The sequence below is a fragment of the Lycorma delicatula genome, chromosome 4 (genome assembly GCF_047948215.1).
Source record: "Lycorma delicatula isolate Av1 chromosome 4, ASM4794821v1, whole genome shotgun sequence".
In the NCBI taxonomy this organism is placed as follows: Eukaryota; Metazoa; Arthropoda; class Insecta; order Hemiptera; family Fulgoridae; genus Lycorma; species Lycorma delicatula.
This window is the reverse complement of record NC_134458.1, coordinates 153,083,775-153,106,664: the sequence shown is the minus strand read 5'-3', so window position 1 is coordinate 153,106,664 and position 22,890 is coordinate 153,083,775. Positions and strand designations below refer to the sequence as shown.

The window sequence follows — 22,890 nt, the reverse complement described above, 5'->3', positions numbered from 1 at the left end:
AGCGGTGTGCCGTCGAGTATTCTTGGACGCTAAGAGGAATTCATGGACGAAATACGTGAGCACAATCTCGCGCACTACTTCCACGTCTACTGTATGGAAGAAAATTCGTGCAATCTTCGGATCACCGAAACAATCTATTCTTGGTCTTATTGATGAAGGAGAACTCCTTTCATCATCCTCGGAAGTGGCAAATAGTCTAGCAAAATCTTTCCGCTCGGTGTCTCTCACCTCATCATATAATTACGATTTTCAACGGTACAAGATACAAATGGAGGTGTTGTCGTTAAACATTGGTGATTCGGTTGGTGAATTAAACACTCCATTCGTATTTAAAGAATTGTTACATGCACTTAAAAATTCACGGGACACTTCCCCTGGACCGGACAACATTCGCCTTTCCATGCTTTCACACCTTCCTAATTTGGCACTACAACAACTTTTGAATATTTTCAACGGTTTATTCTCCGAACAAGTCTTCCCACCCGGCTGGTCAGAAGCATTTATTATACCAGTACTAAAACCTGGTAAAGACCAGAAGAACCCCTCAAGCTATCGCCCTATTTCATTAACAAGCGTTTTGTGTAAAATAATGGAGAGAATGGTAAACCGCAGACTTACATGGTACTTGGAGAAACATGGCTTTCTATCTCCAGAACAGTGTGGTTTTCGACAAGGACGATCTTCCATTGACCATTTAGTGTCACTAGAAACAGCCATACAAAACGCTTTCCTCAATCGGCAACACCTCATCGCTATCTTCTTTGATATAAAAAAGGCGTATGATACAGCCTGGCGACGTGGTATTCTTAACACTCTCCAAAAATGGGGAATCAAGGGCAATATGCTTGCTTTTATCCGGGGATTCATAAATCACCGAACGGCTCGTGTTCGTGTAGATGATTCGCTCTCAGATGTGTCATCTTAGAGAATGGAGTGCCCCAAGGTAGTGTATTAAGTGCCACCTTATTTTCTGTAGCCATAAATGATATTACCAAATGTGTTCAGGCTCCGGTCTCATGCTCTCTATTCGCTGACGACTTTGCTATCTACATTGCAAGCCGTTCGGCACCCACAGCAGAGAGACTACTGCAGAACACTATATATCACCTTGAAGCTTGGTCCAGGATTACTGGTTTCACATTTTCATCCGAAAAAACAAAATGTGTAGTTTTTTCTCGGCTACGAAACCCTTCTATTCCGCAAATTTTTCTGAACGGTGAGACTATTACTATCTCTAATTACGTTAAGTTTTTAGGTTTAATTTTTGATAGTCGTCTTACTTGGGTCAAACATTTAAAAGAATTGAAAACAAAATGTTCCAAAATTTTAGATATGATGCGAGTCCTTACTAACACCAAGTGGGGAGCCGATAGATCATGCATGATACATTTTTACTATTCCTTTGTTCGCTCCCGTTTAGATTACGGTTGTGTGACCTACTCATCAGCTCGTCAAACCGTGCTTAAAATGCTGGATAGTGTACATCATGCTTTCCTTCGGCTTGCTACAGGCGCGTTTAGATCAAGTCCTGTCGCAAGCTTACTTGTAGACTGTGGTGAACCATCACTTTGGGATAGACGAGACCAGCTCTTATTATCTTATTTTGCTCGTCTCAGAGGACAGCCAAATCACCCGGTTCTTGAGTCAGTCCTTAAAAATCCTAATCTAGGAAAGTATGAGGATCATCCACGACGTACTGCACCTGTAGGTATCCGTACCTGGCGTCTGCTGCAGCATATAAATGTTGACACACCGTCATTCTTTCCTATGTACCCTTGCTCATATCCTCCATGGGGAATAAACCTCATAAATTTTAATTTTGACCTGACTACATGTAATAAACAATCAACACCATCTATCGTCTTTCAGCAGATGTTTCAGTGTGTTCTCTCCAAGGCGAAACCAGACGCGGTTGTATACACTGATGGATCGAAACAAAACGATACGGTTGGGTGTGCTTTTGTTGTCAATGAGAGAACTTATATGTTTGGTCTCCCCAGTATTACGAGTGTGTTTACCGCTGAACTATATGCTATAAATAAGGCTCTAAACATCATTAACCCTAAATATAGAAAAATTCTTATTTGCAGTGACTCGTGTAGTGCTCTCCAAGCCTTAAAGAACTTTTATTCCAAACATCCTATCGTCATTGAAATTTACAACGCAATCGCTGAGTTGAATAATCGCAACACAGAATTAAGTTTTTGCTGGGTCCCTAGCCACGTAGGGATTCCAGGTAATGAACATGCAGATTCCGCTGCCAAAGAAGCATGTAACCAGCCTCCTTTCACCACCCGAGTTGCTACTTCTGATTTCATTAACTATGTAAAACAATTATTAAGAACAAGGTGGCAAGGTGATTGGACAGCTACTGTTGATAATAAACTCCGTCAGATTAAAGATTCTGTGTTACCATGGAACTCCTCACACAGAAAACCCCGGCGTGAGGAAGTAGTACTCTGTCGATTGCGGATAGGACACACGAGAGTCACACACGAGTACCTGTTTACAAGAGGACAACCACCTCTATGCGCAAGATGCAACTGCCGCGTGACTGTGCGCCACATACTCGTGGACTGCATATGTTATGCGGCATTGCGTCGTAAATTTAAAATTCCTAGTAACATCCGTGGTATCTTGCGTGACGATAAGGAGGTTTTAAACCGCATGTTTATATTTTTACGTAGTATAGGGTTAATGCAAAAAATTTAATAAGTATGTATTCTTTAGTAATTGTATGTATTGTCCTATGTATTGTTTTGTTATCCGAGTAGGGAGCCTTTTACACTCCCTATCGGATTTTTTTGTTTTTTTTTGTATGTTTTTTAAATTCGTCTGTGATATTAGTTATAAGATTTTTGTGATATTAGTTTTAAGTTTTATCTCCTTTTTTAGTTTTAAGTTTTATTTATTTTTAATGATAGTTTTTAACATAGTTTTAAGTTTTATTTATTTTTAATGTGATAGTTTTTAACATAGCTTTAAGTTTTATTTATTTTTAATGTGATAGTTTTTAACAGAGTTTTAAGTTACATATTAGTGTTTTTGTTATCCGAGAATGGGCCTTTTACACCCATTCCGGATTTTGTTTCTGTGATAGTAGTTTTAAGTTTTAATTTTATCTAAAAACCTAAAATTATTTTTATTTATTTATTTATGTATTTATTTATCTATTTATTTATTTTCCGGGCGATGATAACGTTCAACCGTTTTTCGCCCATAAAAAAAAAAAAAAAAAAAAAAAAAAAAAAAAAAAAAATGGCAAGACTACATCTGCAAATTAAAAGTTACAATAATATAAAGTTTACCTTACTACCCAAGATAATTTTTACATACTGCTACTAGGAGAAAATTTGTTTTCAAAGAGGTCTGTCTGATTTTAATCATGTTTATTTATCTAAACTGCAGTTTTATGTTTGTTCATATATTTGTGTATTTTGAGTTGTTCTGTTATCTTTTTCCATACCAGAAAATATTTTTTCTATTTTTATTATTTTCTAGGTTGCTATGGTTGAAGTCCAACTGAACGACAATTCACAAGTTCCTCAAGAAATGTTAATAGCATTTGCAGTTTGTACAACATTACTTGTTGCAGTTCACATGCTAGCATTAATGATCAGTACTTGTATATTACCAAATATCGATGCTGTTTGTAATTTACACTCGATAAGTTTAGTCCATGAATCTCCGCATGAACGTTTACATTGGTATATTGAGACAGCATGGGCATTTTCAACATTATTAGGTCTACTACTGTTTTTACTTGAAATAGCAATATTGTGTTGGGTTAAGTTTTATGATTTTTCACAGTATGCTGCTTGGTCAGCATGCATATTACTTATTCCTGTACTGATTATATTTTTAGCATTCGCTGTACATTTTTATCGTTCATTGGTTACTCATAAATATGAAGTTACTGTTTCTGGTATTAGAGAGTTAGAACTTTTAAAAGAACAAATTGAAGCTGGTGATATGGAACGATCAGCGAATGGAATGACTTTATTAAATTTGTCTAGTAACTCACAAATTGTTTAATTAATGAATAATTAATAATAACGCAGCTGTGATTATTATATTAACTTATGTAATAACTGTTATTACTATTTTTAATATTGTTAAATAGATTTAATAAAAAATTGTTTCATGATTTTAATTTTAATTATGATTCATAGAAAACTTGGATATGTTTATTATTAGTGAGTACATCTATACATTATTTTCTTAATAAGTAATGTTATAGTCAGAGATTTGACGTACCCATTTTCACGTTTTTGCTGATTTTGCCATGAATAGTTATTAAATCTACATATGCCACTGCTTGTTGGTTCCAGTAGATAGTTCTTATTCCTCTTGGGATGTTTTACATTAAATTGTACTTTTAAAGAAATTTTTTTAAAAATAAATTATTGGATTTTCAATAGTATCCTATTTACAAAAAAAAATTCATGCATATTTTTTTCTTTATAGTCAAGACCTACTTATTAAATTGAAGAAAATATAGTATAATTAAATATTTTAATTGGCTTATTTAAAGAGAAAAAGTTACATAGAAATAACTTATTAAAGTCATGTGCAGAAAAATATAATCAAGGAAATATTGAGATCAGCAAGCCTGTTGTTATTTTGCAAGTTTGCCTCTGGCTACAGTTCCTGGCATTAGTGAATACAAAGGCTGAAATGAGTAATGAGTTTAATTGAGCTGCATTTTATAATTGAGCTTGATCCTGTTTTGGCAAAGTCAGCATATGTGAAGTAATTAAATTAAAGAATAAATACAGTTACTAAAACAGTGCCTTTATGAATTAAGATTAATGTAGTAAAAATTTCTTATATTTTTAATAAAGTGAAAAGAATCATCTATTTTTTTTAAACATTTTTCTGATTTAATTTTTGTGGGACCAATAAAATGTTTATTTGTAAGTTACATGTAACCAACCGGGTTACATGTTATATCAGAATTTTACTGCAAATTAATTTCACTCACTTTTTTCTCTTCATGATCTGCATTGTTCCTATTACATTACTGGTTTTGAAAATTAAAAAGCCATGCCTTTAGTACTATGAAACCTTATGGTGCCTATTTTGGAATTGGATTATAAGTGTAGATTTAATTAACATATATATATATATATATATAAAATTGAAACATGATAAGTAGCATAATTCAGAGAAAAATTCAATAGTGCATTCTATAAAAGTAATATTCAAACACATCTACTAATAAATGAAAGCCTGACCATTCCACAGGTAATGCATTCCCTTCCAGTATTTTTTATTCTTTTTGACATTAGTTTAGTGTTATTTTTAATTAATGTTATTTTTCTAAATGTTGTTTTAAGTTCAAATTAAATCAAGACTTTTTATGTAACAATGTATCTTGATATATCCCAGGCTGAAATTTTTCATTTTTCTTACATCCTTTTTGTAAAAATCATACTTGGATAATTTCTCTTCGCTAAAAGAGTATATGATACCGGAGTACAAAATACTAGATCTATATACTAATTTCAATTTATTTCATTCATCTTTGCTACCAGTTCCCTTACCATTTCATTTGTGGTATTTGAAATTAAAACGTTATGATTTTCATTTATAAGAAGCAATAAAGCAGTATGTAAGCAAAAGCAAAAGCATGGTATGTATTTTTACGTACTGCTACTGGGAGAAAATTTGTTTTCAAAGTGTGTCTAATTTTAATCATGTTTATTTATCTAAACTGCAGTTTTATGTTTGTTCATATATTTTTGTTTGTATATTTGTCTTTTTGTATTTGTGTTTTTAATTTTGGTGTTATTTTATATCGTGTAATATGCAAAACATCCTCACTGAATTAGGAAGAGCAGTCCTTTTATTGCAGCTTTTTACACTTACTTCCTAAGTAAGATTTTCTTTGTTTACCTATTAAAAAAATTAATAGTTCCAGTAAAAACTTGATTTTTTTTTTTTACATCAACATATTTAACACAGTGATAAAATTTAATATTATATGAAATATAAACCACCAAAACATAGTAATTGGTCTTGTAAATGGGAAATTTATTTATTTTGACTTAACTTTGTTAATAAAAAGGTTTCTTAATAAATATTAGAAGAAAATATAATTGCAGATAAATACATATATGAATCATAAAAGAATTACATTACCTGTCTCTAGGAAGACATTTGCTATTTCTTATTTTCCATGCATACTGTAATATAAGGAGATATGACAAATCATTTGTTCATTTCCAGTTTTTAAGAATAATCTTTTATTTATGTGTGCTTTGTTATTTGGAAGTCCAACTAACTTGAAAGCACTAATTTGACTTATTTTTTACAACTTTCAAGCAGGAAACTAAGTCTAAGGACAATTGTACAACGCTGACTTTTATTTAACTTTTATTAATTAACTTTTAATTATTTAAATCCACAGTACCAGAATTCTTAACTTTGATTTTTTTTATTCTACTACTAATGTATGTAAGATTTTGTTTGTTAAATCATTGGGGCCATATTTAATAAAAATTTTGTTTTGAAAACACTACATAAGAAGCATACAAGTATAGAAGATCAGCAACATATTTGTATTTGTAGTATAAAAATTTACCCCTTGCGATATATTGATTCAACTGTGATACTTTTAGTTGCAATTTGATTTATTTTAACTTTGATAAATTTAAACACTTATTTCTCAACTAATGACTCAAAACACTAAATTTACAGGTTCCATTATATTTGGTTAAGGATCGGGGAAGTTACCTTCTTTCCCCTTATATCGCACAAATGGCCCCAGGTGCATCTAGAAGAAGCTTAAATGCATTAGGGCACTCTATTGTTGAGTGCAGTAACCAGTATGATATTTTGAAAGTAGGCTGTAAAATAACTCATTCATTGATTACTACGGCTATCCAACAAGAAGAACTGTAAAGGAGTAAAATATAATTGAATTGGTGTTTTCATAAAAATAATGGTTTTGCAATTTGTCATATTTCTTTCTGAACTTTTAATAGTAATAACAGTTATTTTTTGTTAGTCATTCAATATTGTTAAGTAATTAAGTATAATTATGTTTGTTTAGTCTTATTTGTAGTTTTACACCCCCCAAAAAAATCATAAGATTTTACAATTTTTTTTATATATATGTGTTAAATAAACATTGTTGTTTATTGTTATATTTGTACTTAAGAGTTTATTTAAATAAATAAGCTACTAAATATTATGTTAATTATTAACATTATTTAAATAGAAGTGCTAATAGTAACTAACATATTTATTGTACTTATAGTCAGCAGCTTTGAAGGAGAATTCATTGCTAGAGCTGTTATAATTTACATGTATTTTGTCAAGTTCCAGGTTATTTTTTTTATTGTACCTGTTTCGTGTACAGAGATGATCATCTTTATTAACTGAAAATCATAATTTATGAAAAACACTTTTTATATGAAATATTTTGTATTTATGTAGAAGTATGATTATGATTCTTTCTTCCTTTTACTCTGTGCAAATTATTTAACAGTATGTGTTAAATCAGGATAATTTGCAAATCCATATTGAAGTCTTCCAGTATTATGTAGCAGTGCGTGCCTATGAAGTTTCGGTTTTTGATAAAGCTAAGAATAAAAGTATTAAGATCTAATACACAGTTTCTTGACTGTTCATTATAACATAAAAAAACTTTTAAGAAAAGAATTCATAATCCGTGGCTTTTTTATGTGCACGTTCTTTTATGATACAGATTATGAAAAACGTATAAACTCTGTGACAGAAATTCAACCCAGCTAAAGTCCAAATCTTATTCTAGAAAGTGATATCTAAATAAAACAACACACACTCACTCTCTCTCTCTCTCTCTCTCTCTACAGTCATTAAGTCAGTAACAAATGCCAACAATATGCAGTGAAATTGCATCCAACATTTTTTTTAATTTGAAGAACTGTACATCATCTAAAAGTCACCTTTATTGCTGGCATGTAAGCTTACTTTGCATCCTTCAATCCTCAGGATACTACACTCTGATACATTAAGGTGTTTGATGATCATTAAGGGTGTGCTGTTTTACCTTAAAGTCAATTAAATGGATTAATGTTTTAAATATGGCAGCACACTAAATGGCCTTTGCTTTTTACACCGCATTTTGTAATTCATACACATAAATAGAACACTGGTACCATTTATGTGTTTATTTAGTAGCGCTAGTATTAACAGGATTAAAACATGTTTCATAAATTATAATTTTTTTGTTGCTGAACAAACAGATATTGTTAAAATTCCATGAGCATATTGGACTGGTAGTACGTACTTGCATATCGGTGAGAATGACATGATAAAACACTCAACAGTTTTACTTGAAGTTATTCTCAGATGCCACTTTTAACTATTACCATAAATCAAGTAACAAATAACTATTTTGTATGAAAATTTGAAGTAATGTTCTCTAATAGATAATTTTGGACGTAATTTTTTTTTTAACTTATGTAGAACCTATTTAGTATACTTACAATACAATTATCTTTGAATTATATTTAATGATTTTTAACTGTACTTACTTCTTACACATAAACAAAGTAATCAGTTTTACGATGAAATTAATTTATACTTCATATGGAAACTGATATCTTCCACATCTTGTAAACAAAAGTTTGACTACCCTTATAATCTGTTTTAATATGTTTCATCCTCCTCGTTTGGAAAAACATAAATATTCATGGCTTTTGTAGATTTTCTCGTGAATGAACATTTAACACTATAAACTGACTTTTTCTCTAAATTTTTGCTGACATTTCTTTTTAGCTTTTGTTGTACTTCATGTATATTAGTTCAGCATAACAGAATCATCACATTATAGACTTTTGTAATCAGTGTTCTCTGTTCATTTTCTTCTTCAACCACTGATCATAAGTCTAAATCTCCATCTGAATCTTCTTGTTCTTCGGGTTTCTTAGCTTTTTTCTATTGCTTTCCCGATGTTGTTGGCTGAGGATCCCCAAAATTGCTAACACTTCATTCAGCAGGGATCATCGTAAATCTTTCCTGTCTTAATATAGCAGGGGTTATTTCTTTCTCATCTAACTCTTTAAAAACAACTCAAATGTTATCAATAATCTATTCATATCCTGACTTGAGTCCGCACTTTTAAGACCTTTTCAGGATAGTAACGATATGAATTCCTGTTGCTTTAAATTCTGCAATTAAATTTTTTCTCCTTTACCATGTTTATTCATATCTAGTTGCTATTTAATAAGAGTGCTATTGATTGACAAAAAACAAAATCTAATGTTATTTTTGTTACAAGAAGATACAACATAAAACTTCAGGGAATAAAATTAGAACTTTGGGGAATTCTCTTGGCATTGTTTTTAAATGTGGCAAAGCTATTGTGAAATATCAATCTTCAAATAGTCATAATCTAGCCACTTTTAGATCTGACTTCTGTAGACTCCAATGTGGTCCAGCCTTCATATAGATGTTTGGCCTGATAAACAATATAAAGCAGTAACCAATGACGCAGCAGTTCCCGAAAACATGACTGTTTCAATAATTTGTACTGGACAAATCAAATCTTACAGAAAATACTGAAGTGAGCTATTTCTTCCTTTTATATCAATATCTTTTAGTCTCCCTCATCTCTTGAAAGTAATAAAAATTTCATGCGTTTTACTGCAGAACATGCACGATTCATATTTTAGCACCATCTCTGTGAAACAGTGCCTTTTTGATGTTGTAAGAATCCTTTGATCCACTCCTTTATTAGTAAATTGTCTTCACGATGATTTAAATATAATTTTACTGTTACACGAAGGTCAAATGCTGTTTCCGCATGAACACAAAAATTCAACTACTAAATCAGCTGTTCAGAGACTGCCAAAATCATAGTTCAGAACCCAGTGTTGCCACATATAACTTGAAAGTAATAAAAATATTGTACAGCAAGACATCTCAAGACCAACAACTTTTTTTGACCAGTCGTATGTTTTTATAGTACTTAGTAAATCGCTGCAGTTTTTGTTTTGCTTCTATTTCATAAAATATATCATACCATTTTATATTTTTTTATGATGTTTCTTTAATTTACAAAAAAATAACCGCTAGCAATTATTCTATATTTCCCCATTTCTTATGTGAAATAATAATGTTACTACTGTTAAACAGTTTCTGCTAGTTGAAATTATTGCATTTAGTTTGACTTTCTTTTTTTTTTAATATAAATTTTGTCTTGATAAAGATAAGATTAAATTTTCAGAGGAACAACCTCTACACACTAGTGGTGGATGTGTTTTGGTAAAATTTTTATTGATTTTTTCATAGAGAAACTTGTAGTTTCAAATTCTGCGTCTATTCAATCCCAATAATGGTATCCATTCATAAATCCCAGCGTTACTCTGCAAAGAGTTGAAGTCTTAAATCCTGTAAATGTTTTGGTCTTATTTGGTATTCCAAAACCAGACATAAAACTAGTTTGTACTAGTTGTTTTAACCTATTAATAGAAGATTGAAATTATACAGAGTGATGATAAGTTATTCATCACATTTTAAGTGTTAATAAAAAAATAACAAGTAATGTTCTTTAACATGCCTGTTTTATTGTTCAATAGGGCATTTCAAACAGTTTTGTTTACAACACTTAGTAGCTTTAAGTTGCACATGAGCACCTTTTGTTGCATGTAAAATGCAACCGACTATATTCAGTTTTACATGACACATTATGAAGAATATATATATTTATTCCATTCTTGTTGACACAGTCTTTGAAACCCCCAAATAAAGAAAACAAGTGGCATAAAGTCAGGGGATCGAGGTGACCAGGAAATTGGTCCATCACGGCCAATCCAGTATTAAGAAAATTGTTTATGTAGATAGTCCGTAACATGTAAACGCCAGTGAGGTGGTGTGCCATTATGGAAGAAAATGTTGAGTTGCCACTGTTCAATTTGTGGTACTGCATACTCCTCTCTTTTTCTGTTTTAGCCTCTGGAACCACTGTAAGGTATTAGTTCAGACTGCATATTCCTGTAACATGTCTAGATAACTAGTCCTAGTGTAACCACTAGCTCAGCAAAGAATGGTTCGATCATATCAACAGCAGGAAATGCACACAAAACATTAATTTTCATATTGTGCTTGAAGAATAGCATGAGGATAGTTCTTTTTACCGCAAATTTGTGTCAGCAGTTTAAAAATACAAATAAGGTGCTGGCATGTACTTCTTGTCTCCGAAGAAGTTATCGATCGAGTAAGACAAACTCTTCAGAGAAGCCCTGGTAAATTGACTCCTACGACTTTAGAACTGGGAATACCACAGTTGTGAAGGTTCTAAAAAGTGCCTAAAACTTCATGCTTACAGAATTCAGTTTGTGCATGTAATTGAAGATTTGCGATATACTCTATAAACAGTAACAACAGAAATGCTTGCTTTCATGATACCGTAATGTTTACTGCTTTCTCCTGCATGATCCATCAGTACATTGTGCCAGTGTGTTCATTCAAGATCACAGTAACCAGTACCTACATTAATGTTTGAAAAAATCAACGCATTCTACATTCATTCAGTTCATTTTTTAATAACTCCTAAAATGTGCTGAATAATTTATGTTTATTACCTGTATATTTAAATATTTCATAATATGCAATTACATGAAGTAATTATGCCTATATTAGACTATATCTATATTGCTCAATTGAGAAATCATGATTAGATGGGGAATACCAGGATAATCTTAGTTATTAGGTTAGACCGTAACTCCATATCAGATCCGATAATATTCTTCATTACTTGAAGTGGAAAATTAAAGCTAAGGCGAGTGAAAAATTATTAAAACCAATGTTATTTTAATACATTCATATAACTAGCAATTCAGGTTAACTACTGAGAGTCTGAACAATTCCAAATCCACCACTTAGGCCGTATTTGAAGACTAGTTCCCTGACATCATTCCCACTATGTACATTTGACCATTATCCATTGAAAATAATTAAGTTGTATTTTAATTGTTTATATGTAATGATGTTTTAAAAGATTTAAGTAGAGTAATTTAATATTACTGAAATTTTTAATAGCTGTGTAAAACTTCAGTAGATGATGTTTGTATGATTTTAAAACTGTGGGTGAGATGTTCATAGGACATTTCTCGGCCAAATTGTCCTGCCAACAGTAGAATTAGTTCTTAGGTGTAATGAAATAATCTAATACTAAGTACCTTAGAATGAGTTTTTTTCTTATAAATTCATTAAGGAATTATAAAAAGAAATGTTAATAAGGGTTAAAAGTAATTTTCATTTATAAAATAGTTAAATGTGTGCTTCCACGCAAACCAACAGGGAATTATGACAACATTATCAAAATATGAAAATATTTTAAATAATTATTTACTTTTTCGCAGTCAAATGTTAACTTTTTTTTGAGACTGTCATTATAGTTGAGTTTTAGTGATAGATGAAAATATTACAAGCATGATGTAACAGCTTATTGTAAATGCTAATAACCAATTCAGTTATTAATTATTGTAAAATTGAAGCTCATATACCAATAGTTCTTCCAATTATATAATTTTTGTATACATGTGCATTATGTAATAAATAGGATAAACGAAAATACAGTGTTTTTTTTTTGTTTATCCTTTTTTATATACATGCACTATAGTAATTTTAGAATAATTATCCTTCTTGTTGAGAATTAAATTACTGTTTACATTTATTAGTAACAAATAGAATGATTCATTTAAAATAAGCCCCTCTCAGTTATAAGATTGCGCTTGCTTACTTATGCGGGAAACTGATGACTATAGCATGTGATGAAAAATATTATTTATGTATTTCATTTTTGTCTCTTTTCCAATGAAAGATTATCATCCATTACAAAATTCAAAAATGTAAAAGCCACAAAAAATAAGAATTTGGTCAGCAAATTACGTAAGAGTATGTGACTAATAAAGCCCATAAAAGTTTATGGGCTTTAAAAATATTTTTTTTTGTAAATACTTCAAATTATACATTTCTTTTGAAAATATTGATTGATTACACTTATTGAAGTGTAAACTTATATGTGAAGTCTTAAAATATTTTATTCTGTTAATCAGAATCTGTATTCCCAAACATTAAAAAGATTTCAATGAAGGACATTTCCCTTGTACACAACAAAGGCTGCTTTTAAATGAATCTAGATATGTTCAGTCTTCTGAGTTAGTTTGAACGTGATCTGAACAATTTTCTTTGAGCTCCCTTTACATTAACTTCATTATATACATTATTTCAGCTCTTTATACTTTTTCCTTTAAATTTGTGAATATATTTTTTTCAATTATATTTGTAATTATTTGACTTTTATCAATATCATTTAATTTTCTGTAAATATTTTTTTCTTTTAACAATATATATATTTTTTAAATATTTTAATGTAAATACATACATATATCTATCATATATGTAAAGTAAAATTTCAATAGTATTTGTATATTGCATGTAATGTAAAATTTTGTACATATATATAATATATATTTATAGATAGTATAGCTAGTAAATATTTGTAATGTAGTGTTGTACTTAAAAATTTATATTTCAATTTAAATGTTTTTATTTATTATCCCAATTCTACAAAAATTTAGCAGAAATCTAAGACAGGAAAAAAGTCTGAGACGTTTTCCATATAAATTCCAATAAATCAACACTGCAGTAATTTTTTAATGGCTTTATTGTGTCACTTTTAATTATAATTACATTATACTTTTTAGTTTACATACTGGTAAAGAAAACAACTGCATACCAAGAAATAGGTTTTCAAACATATATTAATTTATATTTATTTGTAGTAAGTTTCTCTTTTGCAAACTCCTATGCTCACTATTAATTAGGTCAGACATTGGTGGTTGCCCTTCTGTTACAGTTAGAAACTCTTTAAACCCTTTCAGTGCAAATTGAGGTTTTTCAGAAATGAAATTATTCAGATGTTAGAGAGAAGTATATCACATTTTAATTTTTTTTTTTAATAACTTAAACATTCTTTCACATGAGCATTTGATCATAGACTCATGTCACTTGTTATCTCACTGTTTGCCACAAGTGTGGCAATGTGCATTTTCATTTTGTCATTTGCTTTTGTATAATTGTGTAGTGTGTGAATACTAAAAGAAACAAATTTGTTTCTTTATTGTGCATTTTGAATTATTTTATGTCAAATAATGTAATGTGCAGCATCACAATAGAGTGGAAATACAGTGAGTATAATAGTGACTCTTTAGTGAATCTAGATTTAGAGAGTAGCAATAGCAAAACAGAAGCAGCATATTTAAGGATAATACCACCTGATTGTGAATCATTAAACAACAATCTACTAACAACTCATAAGACAATCTACTTCAGGATTTTGTAGAATCAATCTAACAATCTTTCATCATCAGACACTGATGATGAGCCTGTCAGGCCAAATTCCACGGGCTAGATGTCAATTGTGGCTTAAGTCAAGTAAGTCCTACTGATACAACCAGTGTATCTCAATTAATTGGCATAGAAATACAGAAAAAAGCAAGAGTTGTGCTACACCAATTGAAAGAAAAAACACTTACCAGGCTGCCACTTTCATGACAAAATACCTCCAGCAGAGATAAAGGCACAACCTGTAAGTGTATAAAGTTTGTTCTGGAAAGGGAGCAAGGAAAGACACTATTTGGTGGTGTCCTGATTGTTCTGTAGCACTTTGTTTACCAGAGTAATTTTGACAATATTACACCACAGAGAATTATATTCAGATTGCAACTGAAGTGTAAAATTTTTTTCTAAGTCTCAAAGTATTAATTTTTTTTTTTTTAAATTAGTGTTCACTCTTAATAAAATTATACCATAATGATCAATGTGTTTTATTAAATGTCCTAAGAAATTAGGACACTAATTTATGCATTAATAAACCTGAAGTGAATGAATAATCACATTCCAAAAAAAAATATTGTAACTGACTTGTCTGTCTGTTAAGTGATATATATGATTTAAACACATTAACTAAACATCATAAATCTTATAAAGAAATATAAATAACTTATACAAAAAACTAGAATACTGATGTTCTTATAAGCGGTAATACCACTGTCACATTTAATTAAGAATTCCATCTTCTTCCTCCTGCATCTAGTCCACCTCCAAAATAGCGGCCTGCACCAAAACCTCCTCCTGAAAAAAGTAAAATAGAAATTTAATAGTTTTCAAAGTAAATAACCATAAAGTAGCTAAACAGTAGGTTGTCCGCATAATACAAAAAGATGTGTATAAGAGAAGCTGAATTGGAAATGGCAAGCATTATACTCATCAAAGCTGGAAAATTTAACTTTTATGTATCACACACTATATAATATTTAGTGCAACTTTGTTTGATAATGTGTTACAGCAATTTTATAAATTTCATGCTGTTCTAATAAAGGATGCTTTCATGATGTATTTTAAATATAATAACAATTAGAAGCGTAATTTTTTTTTTTACTAATGTATACAGTGTATTTTCTTTTGATATCAGGGCTAAGAATTTATAAGTATGTGCATGTTCATAACCAATGAACTGGTAACCGATTAAAATTTAGGGTTGTGAAAGGTTTTAATTTACAGTTTAAATATCTAAAGGTTTGGGTTTAAATTATACAGATATTACAAAAACAAAGATACTACTTTTATTACCTTTTTTCTTTTTTTACCATTTTAATTGGCATCAACTACTAGCCATTATACCCCATAAAAATGCTGTACTCGTGCAATGAACTGCAACCATAATTTTTTAACTTTGATGGTCTATAGCAACTTGGTTATTATATTCATCTATATCACATGTATTTATTAAGACATCTGATATGATAAAGCAATTGTTTCTCATATTAATTAAATAAAATAAATTACCATCTATTAAGCTGATCTCTGTGGTATAGTAATGTGTACCTCAGCCTTTCATCCAGTTGTCCCATATTTGAACCCTGGTAGGCATGACATTTCTCATACACTAAAAATATTCAATTTCCATATTCCACAGACAAGTCAAGCAGATGCAGCAAAAAAAATCAAGCCAAAAAAAAAATCTCTAAAAGTAAAGCAATTCTAATTTTTAACTTAACTAATTTTTTAATAACGAGCAAACCAAAAAACACTTCCACTAGTTTAAAATATGTTTAACCCAGCCTTAATTATTCAGCTATATAATTAAGGGCAACAGCACTATTACAAGATGCGCTCAAAGTTTTCACAGCCTGACAAAGAATTTTCAGGATTTTTTTTATTTTTCAATAATTTATCTTGCAATTCAATATATTTAGATTGAACGGATCAACTTTCCGCTTTTTAATAGTTAGTATAAAGTGGATTTTTCCAACTCTGCAAAATAGGTGGTCATCTCAGCTCTGACCTCATCATTTGAAATAAATCTTTATCAGAGACCATTTTTTCAGGTTTAGGAATAGAAAATAATTGCTGAAGCCAAATCCAGTGAATACAGCACATGGAAGCTTAGGTCATAGAGTTTTGTATTCACAACCTGATATGTGTGTGTAGGGCAAGCAAATTATATTTAGAATACATCCTTTTCATCAAAGTGGACATTTAATCTCAAAAGCACCCTTTCAATCTGTACAGTAGTAAAGTATTGCCTTTTTCCAGTCAGTCACACCAAAGAATACAAAAATAATATAGCTATGACAATTCCAGCACTTTTTTTTGTCTTCAGTCATTTGACTGGTTTGATGCAGCTCTCCTAGATTCCCTATCTAGTGCTACTCGTTTCATTTCGGTATACCCCCTACATCCTACATCCCTTAACAATTTGTTTTACATATTCCAAACGTTGCCTGCCTATACAATTTTTTCCTTCTACCTGTCCCTCCAATATTAAAGCGACTATTCCAGGATGCTTTAATATGTGGCCTATAAGTCTGTCTTTTCTTTTAGCTATATTTTTCCAAATGCTTCTTTCTTCATCTATTTGCCGCAACACCTCTTCATTTGTCACTTTCCATTTGATTTTTAACATTCTCCTATAGCACCACATTTCAAAAGCTTTTAATCTTTTCTTCTAAGATACTTCGATCGTCCAAGTTTCACTTCTATATAAAGCGACACTCCAAACGTTTACTTTCAAAAATCTATTCCTGACATTTACATTAATTTTTGATTTAAACAAATCATATTTCTGACTGAAGGCTCGTTTCGCCTGTGCTAGTCGGCATTTTATGTCACTCTTGCTTTGTCCATCTTTAGTAATTCTACTTCCCAAATAACAAAATTCTTCTACCTTCATTATCTTTTCTCCTCCTATTTTTACATTCAGTGGCCCATCTTCGTTATTTCCACTACATTTTATTACTTTCATTTTGTTCTTGTTTATTTTCATGCGGTACATAGGACTTCATCCATGCCATTCATTGTTTCTTCTAAATCCTTTTTACTCTCAGCTAGAATTACTATATCATCAGCAAATTGTAGCATCTTTATCTTTTTATCTTGTACTGTTAGTTCTATGTAAAGATTAAAAAGTAACAGGGATAGGGAACATCCTTGTCACACTCCCTTTCTTATTACTATTACGGCTTCTTTCTTATGTTCTTCAATTATTACTGTTGCTGTTTGGTTCCTGTAAATGTTAGCAATTGTTCTACCTCTGTATTTGAAGACTAATTTTTTTTAAATGCTGAACGTTTTATTCCAGTCTATGTTATCGAAGAATGCCTTTTCTAGGTCTATAAATGATAAGGACGTTGGTTTGTTTTTCTTTAATCTTCCTTCTACTATTAATCTGAGGCCTAAAATTGCTTCCCTTCTCCCTATACTTTTCCTGAAAACCAAATTGGTCTTCTAACACTTCTTCCACTCTTCTCTCAATTCTTCTGTAAAGAATTCTAGTTAACCTTTTCCCATCACAATGATTCGTGGTTGATTAGCGCTCTGCAAAAATATGTTTGTATCTGATTGCCTCCCTTCATAGTCTTATGCTACCCTCTTGTGAAAAAAATTTCAAAAAATTATAGTATAAAGAGATTTAACAGATTTTGACAAAAAAAACTGTTACGATTGCATATTTTTTATGCCTGTAACAAACAAAAATTGAAACAGTACAAAAATTACGATAATTTTTGTATACTAATAAAAAAACCGTGTATTTTATTAGTGAAATTTTTTTTCTCTTTGTTTATGTTTGCTGATTTTAAAAATAATACTTTCATGCAAATCGGTTGAAAATTGGGCAAAATATGATGAAAAACCTGTGTCATAAACCACAGATTAGTAACATATGTTAGTATAAGTGAAAGTAGATTCAGAAAACTACGTTTTATAAAAATTCCCACCACTCAAAAGGCTATTCAGATTGACAAAAAACCATTTTTACTGTATACTCTTATTCATTACAAATCGATATGTGTTACATGTTTACCGATATCATTTGTCAGAAAAGATATTTATAGACCTCAAGAAAAAGTGACATAATTATGACCAAAAATTCCTTCTTTCTTTTGTGCCGTATATCATAATTTATGTGTTTCAATACATTGATATGTTGCTAATAAGATAAGCTATTTTTGGAAATAATAAATAAATCCGTAACCCTCATAGCAATTATAATACACAAGTCACACACAAGCACATTTCGGAAAAAAAATTTTACATCGTATCAACATAATTCAAATTGTGTAATAAAACTGTGAATATAAATCAAAATAACCGACTTAGATGCCATATAAAATGATTTTGGAACAGGGTTTTAAAACTGACGCCGTACATAGCCAGTTCCAAGGCTACATGATCACTTGAATAATATGAATGTTACTGATGTACATACACTATATATTAAAAAAAGGAAAAAGTAAACGTACTTTTAATTTGATCACAAAATCTCTATAAAATATATAAATTCAGGTTATTTTAAAACATTATAATAAAAAAAAATTAAGTTACTCTGACAATCGCCAGGTTCACTGTCTTCATTGTCACGGAGATCTATAAAAAATGTTTCATTGTTTCTTCTCATAGCCCTTTGATAAAATCGTCTTCCTGAAGAATTTCAGCATGACGTAACACACCTAACCCAGTTATCAGTGGTTACACATTTAATGACATCATTCAGCAACACTTTAACATCTTTTATTTTAAATGTATTATTTCTATCAGCAACATCTCTTTTAATCTGGGTCCACAGAAGTTCAATTGGGTTAAACGACAGTGGTATGGTGGAAGTTGTACCACTTCATGACCCACACTTGTACCCAAAATTGTCAACCTCGTAAATTTTTATTTTCTACTATGTTGTTGAACAATATTTAGAAGATCAAGCTTAGTGACTGAAGAACCAGGGTCAATGTTTTTCTCTTTTAACCATTTCCTTATATCAGGTTTCTTTGTGTTGCTAGTTGGCACCTTTTCCTTACATGTGGAATGGTAACTTGACCAAACACATTCTTCTCATCGACAAAGCAAATCTGTAAAAACCTATGCATCCATTTTATAATGGAAATCACCAGATTTCCTCGATTGAAACAACAGTTTGGCATTATTAATAAAACCATACCAGGCAGATTCCACACAACTCAAAATTAAATGGCAACCTTTACAGACAGGAACCTTCAAACCACCTGTACTATATGAATTTTGCCAAATATAATTTTTTGAGTGGTTTTGATCATCGAAATAAATAATAAAGCATGGATTTTCTTTGTTTTGAATATTATGCATTTTTAAGGAATGCCTCCCATAATAATAAAACAATTAGCCATAAAACAATAGCCATTCCCTTAAAAACGTTACACAAACATAGTTACATTTTTTGATGAAAATCCAAGATCCTTAAAAATTCACCATAGAGACATCAGGCTATCACTGTATTTAATTTTCTCTTGTAATGTGTGTTTACTTTGTGAATTGTAGGATACTCTCTATGACCATAGAACTCAAGGTCAGTTCTATGGATCACATCCTTATCAAAATCTGTCACAGGCTTATTATGTGGTAATTTTTTCTTCAAAGAAAAAAAAATGTACAATTGTTTTGTTATATATAGACTTCCTTTTGATAGTGCTCTTATTACCTTCTGCAGTAATTCACTCAACAGTTCCGAGAGAAACACAACAAGCATCTGCTGTAGCTTGCCAAGCGTTGGAAAAATACTCATGAAAAACATCGATGCAAGTTTTTAAATGTTGAAAATAAAAATAAACATTATACACAATGTTCTTACTCTGACTTCGTAAATCAGGTGAAACTACAGGCATTTTTAACAATAGGCCACTAACACAAGTAAACACTCCTACAATCACAGTTATAAAGAAACTGCACAACGAAAGCATGACATTGTTTTCGTGGCAAATTGTAAACGGTCACGCGGAGTAGGAGAATTGGGTCATCGTGGGGATGACAAAGCAAGTAGATGCTACAAGTAGGTAGTGGTGAAAACTGCCAATACAAATGGTAATGAGCAGTACTATATAAAATTGACTGCTTTTCTCGAATTGATAGTATATTTTTCAAATATTGATGAGTTTGGTCTTTTAAGTAATTTTTCTGCTCAAATAAAATTCTCCAGTTTTTTCCTGATATTTTACAATAGATTATTATTCCTGATATTTCAATAGATCTCCCTGACTTTCAAGGCCTGGGGGAACCCTGTAATGTAATATAAATCCATGACAAAAAAATATAATCATTATCATCAAGAAATAATAAACTTATTTTACATCGTTTAACAGATATTCAAGGTGCTTTTTGTACTTAACATTCTGGATCTGGTCAAGCCTGAATTTACCGCCTATATATGCAATGTAATAGATTGTACTTTCATAGATCAGTTAGCTCAATCAATAGTTAGCAAGAATAGCTTAGTCATTTTGTTATTAGCTACTTTATATTCATTCATTTATAATGAGAATTATAATTTGTGATCTCACAAAGTGTGAGGTACGATTAATCCAACAGAAAATCTTAGAAAAGCTATAAAAACAATAATAAACATAATATTATAAAATCCTGCAGGTTTTTGATTGTGCATGCCTGATCACCCACAGTAAATCAGACAGTTTGAGAAGATTGGAAAGATTTTGATGGAAAATCCACATTTTTTTTTATTCACGTTAAACACTGGCTTACATCACAAAGAACTGAAAAATACTGTTACTTTATGGTTCAAGACATAGCGATGAAAAATATGTTTAGCTGAAGAAAGCTATATACAAAAGTAGTAAATAAATATAATTTTTATGCATAACAGTTTGTTCATATTATTGTTTAAGAATGGACCTTTCCTTAAAAACATGCCTTGTGGTAAAACAAAAATTAATTTCATTTCAACTCATTTACTCTTTTATATATATATATATAAATAAAACTAAGACCTCATCCCTTTAATCAATGAATATCCACTGTTAAAGAGGACACTAACAGCATTTTCTGATAAAACATAACGCTTCCTTGATAACTGCTTTTACTAATTTAGTATTTAGTAAAAAAAAAAAAAGAAGTTAATTTCCTCAGACAAATGCCTCATTGTCTTCATAAATTTTGGATGAATTACGAACATAGTAAATCACAAGAGAACCTTGTGAAATAATAATGTAATAGAAATCCATAAGACAAAGTATAAATCATCATTGAGGAATAATAAACATGGTTTTTACAGATAAACAAGGTATGTTTTTTTCAGCAAGATCATCCTGGTGCTGGTTCCATCTGAATTTGCCACCTGCGTACATGATTTAAATAAACAGATGGCGCTTGTGTAGCTATCATTCAATCAATAGTTTAATTTTTGCAACAATGAATTAGTTAGTTATTTGTTAGTTGGTCATATTCATTTCATTTACAAGTGCTATAATTTGTGATCCTGCCAAGTGTGAAGTAAAAGTGTGGAGTAATCAGATTTTTGATGGCAGAAAACAGTTCTGTGGTTGAAATTCACAGGCAAATTTGTGATGTTTACAAGCCGATTATGACACTAAAGTAATACTGTGGTGCCATTCATTTAGACAAAGGCGAGTGTAGCAATCGATAGTAGTTTTCATAACAAAAAACATTAGCAGTCAGCGGTCAGTGATAATGAATGATCTGTCTGAAAAACTTGATGAAAAAATTAGATAAAACTTGCTCTTCACTGTCTCACAATCTTTGAAATTGAATGAATGAAATTCTGAATGAAAAATTGGCTATAAAAAAATTGCACGGCAGATGGACATTCATATTGAAGATATAACACGCATATGCGAGAGAGTGATGGGGGGAAGGACCATCTTACTGCAGTACAAGAATTTTTATGGTGTTACAAAATTGTTTAATCACATTGTTGCCAGAGATGAAACCCGTATTTGTTATTGAAATGCTGAGACAAAGCAACAGTCACTGCAAAGGAAGCATTCATCTCCAAAACTAAAATTAGTTCAAACATGAACATTTGGTAAGAAGCTTATGGCTACTGTTTTTTTTTTCAAAAAAGTAAGGTATTTTGTAAGCTATTGTCAAATTTAATGATCACAGAGCAACATGCCAAAACATATTGCAAAATGTTTTATAAGAACTAAAAAAAAACAAAAGTAAAGGTTTGAAATCTTGCAGGATTTTGTTTTTGTATGACAGTGCCCAGGCACACACATGACAAATCAGACTGGGAAGCAATTGGAAAATTTTTTCTGGAAAATCCTCAATTATCTACACCACCCTATAACCCAGACTTAGCTCCCAGCAATTATTTTCTTTTTATTAACTTTAAATGGCTTGTACCATTTAAGGTTCACAATAGTTTGACAATGATGACTGATTGAAAAATCGTGTTATTGCATGATTTTAGTCATACGTGGAAATTTTAGATGGAATGAAATATTTAGAGAAAAGTATGTCAGGTAGTAAACAAATGTAGTTTTTATTGTCCATATTTTTCAGTTTTATTTTTACTGACATAAAAGGACCTTTCCTTAAAAACAT

At 30.8% G+C, this 22,890-nt stretch overlaps 2 protein-coding genes across 4 annotated transcripts in view; one reads left to right on the top strand and one right to left on the bottom strand.

Annotated features, from left to right (window-relative positions):
• Orai (calcium release-activated calcium channel protein orai) overlaps nucleotides 1-13,534 on the top strand; it is a 116,480-nt gene extending 102,946 nt beyond the window's left edge. For all 3 annotated transcript variants that reach the window (XM_075364400.1, XM_075364401.1, XM_075364402.1), the window contains one exon: nucleotides 3,502-13,534. In XM_075364400.1, coding sequence (XP_075220515.1) covers nucleotides 3,502-4,035 — 534 coding nt within the window. In that variant the 3' untranslated portion in view covers nucleotides 4,036-13,534. The remainder of the gene's footprint in view (nucleotides 1-3,501) is intronic.
• A 111-nt stretch (nucleotides 13,535-13,645) lies between these two features.
• Nucleotides 13,646-22,890, bottom strand: part of mle (dosage compensation regulator mle) — a 99,545-nt gene continuing 90,300 nt past the window's right edge. The window contains exon 23 of the mRNA XM_075364397.1: nucleotides 13,646-15,132. The gene's annotated coding sequence lies outside the window, so the exon portion shown is untranslated. The remainder of the gene's footprint in view (nucleotides 15,133-22,890) is intronic.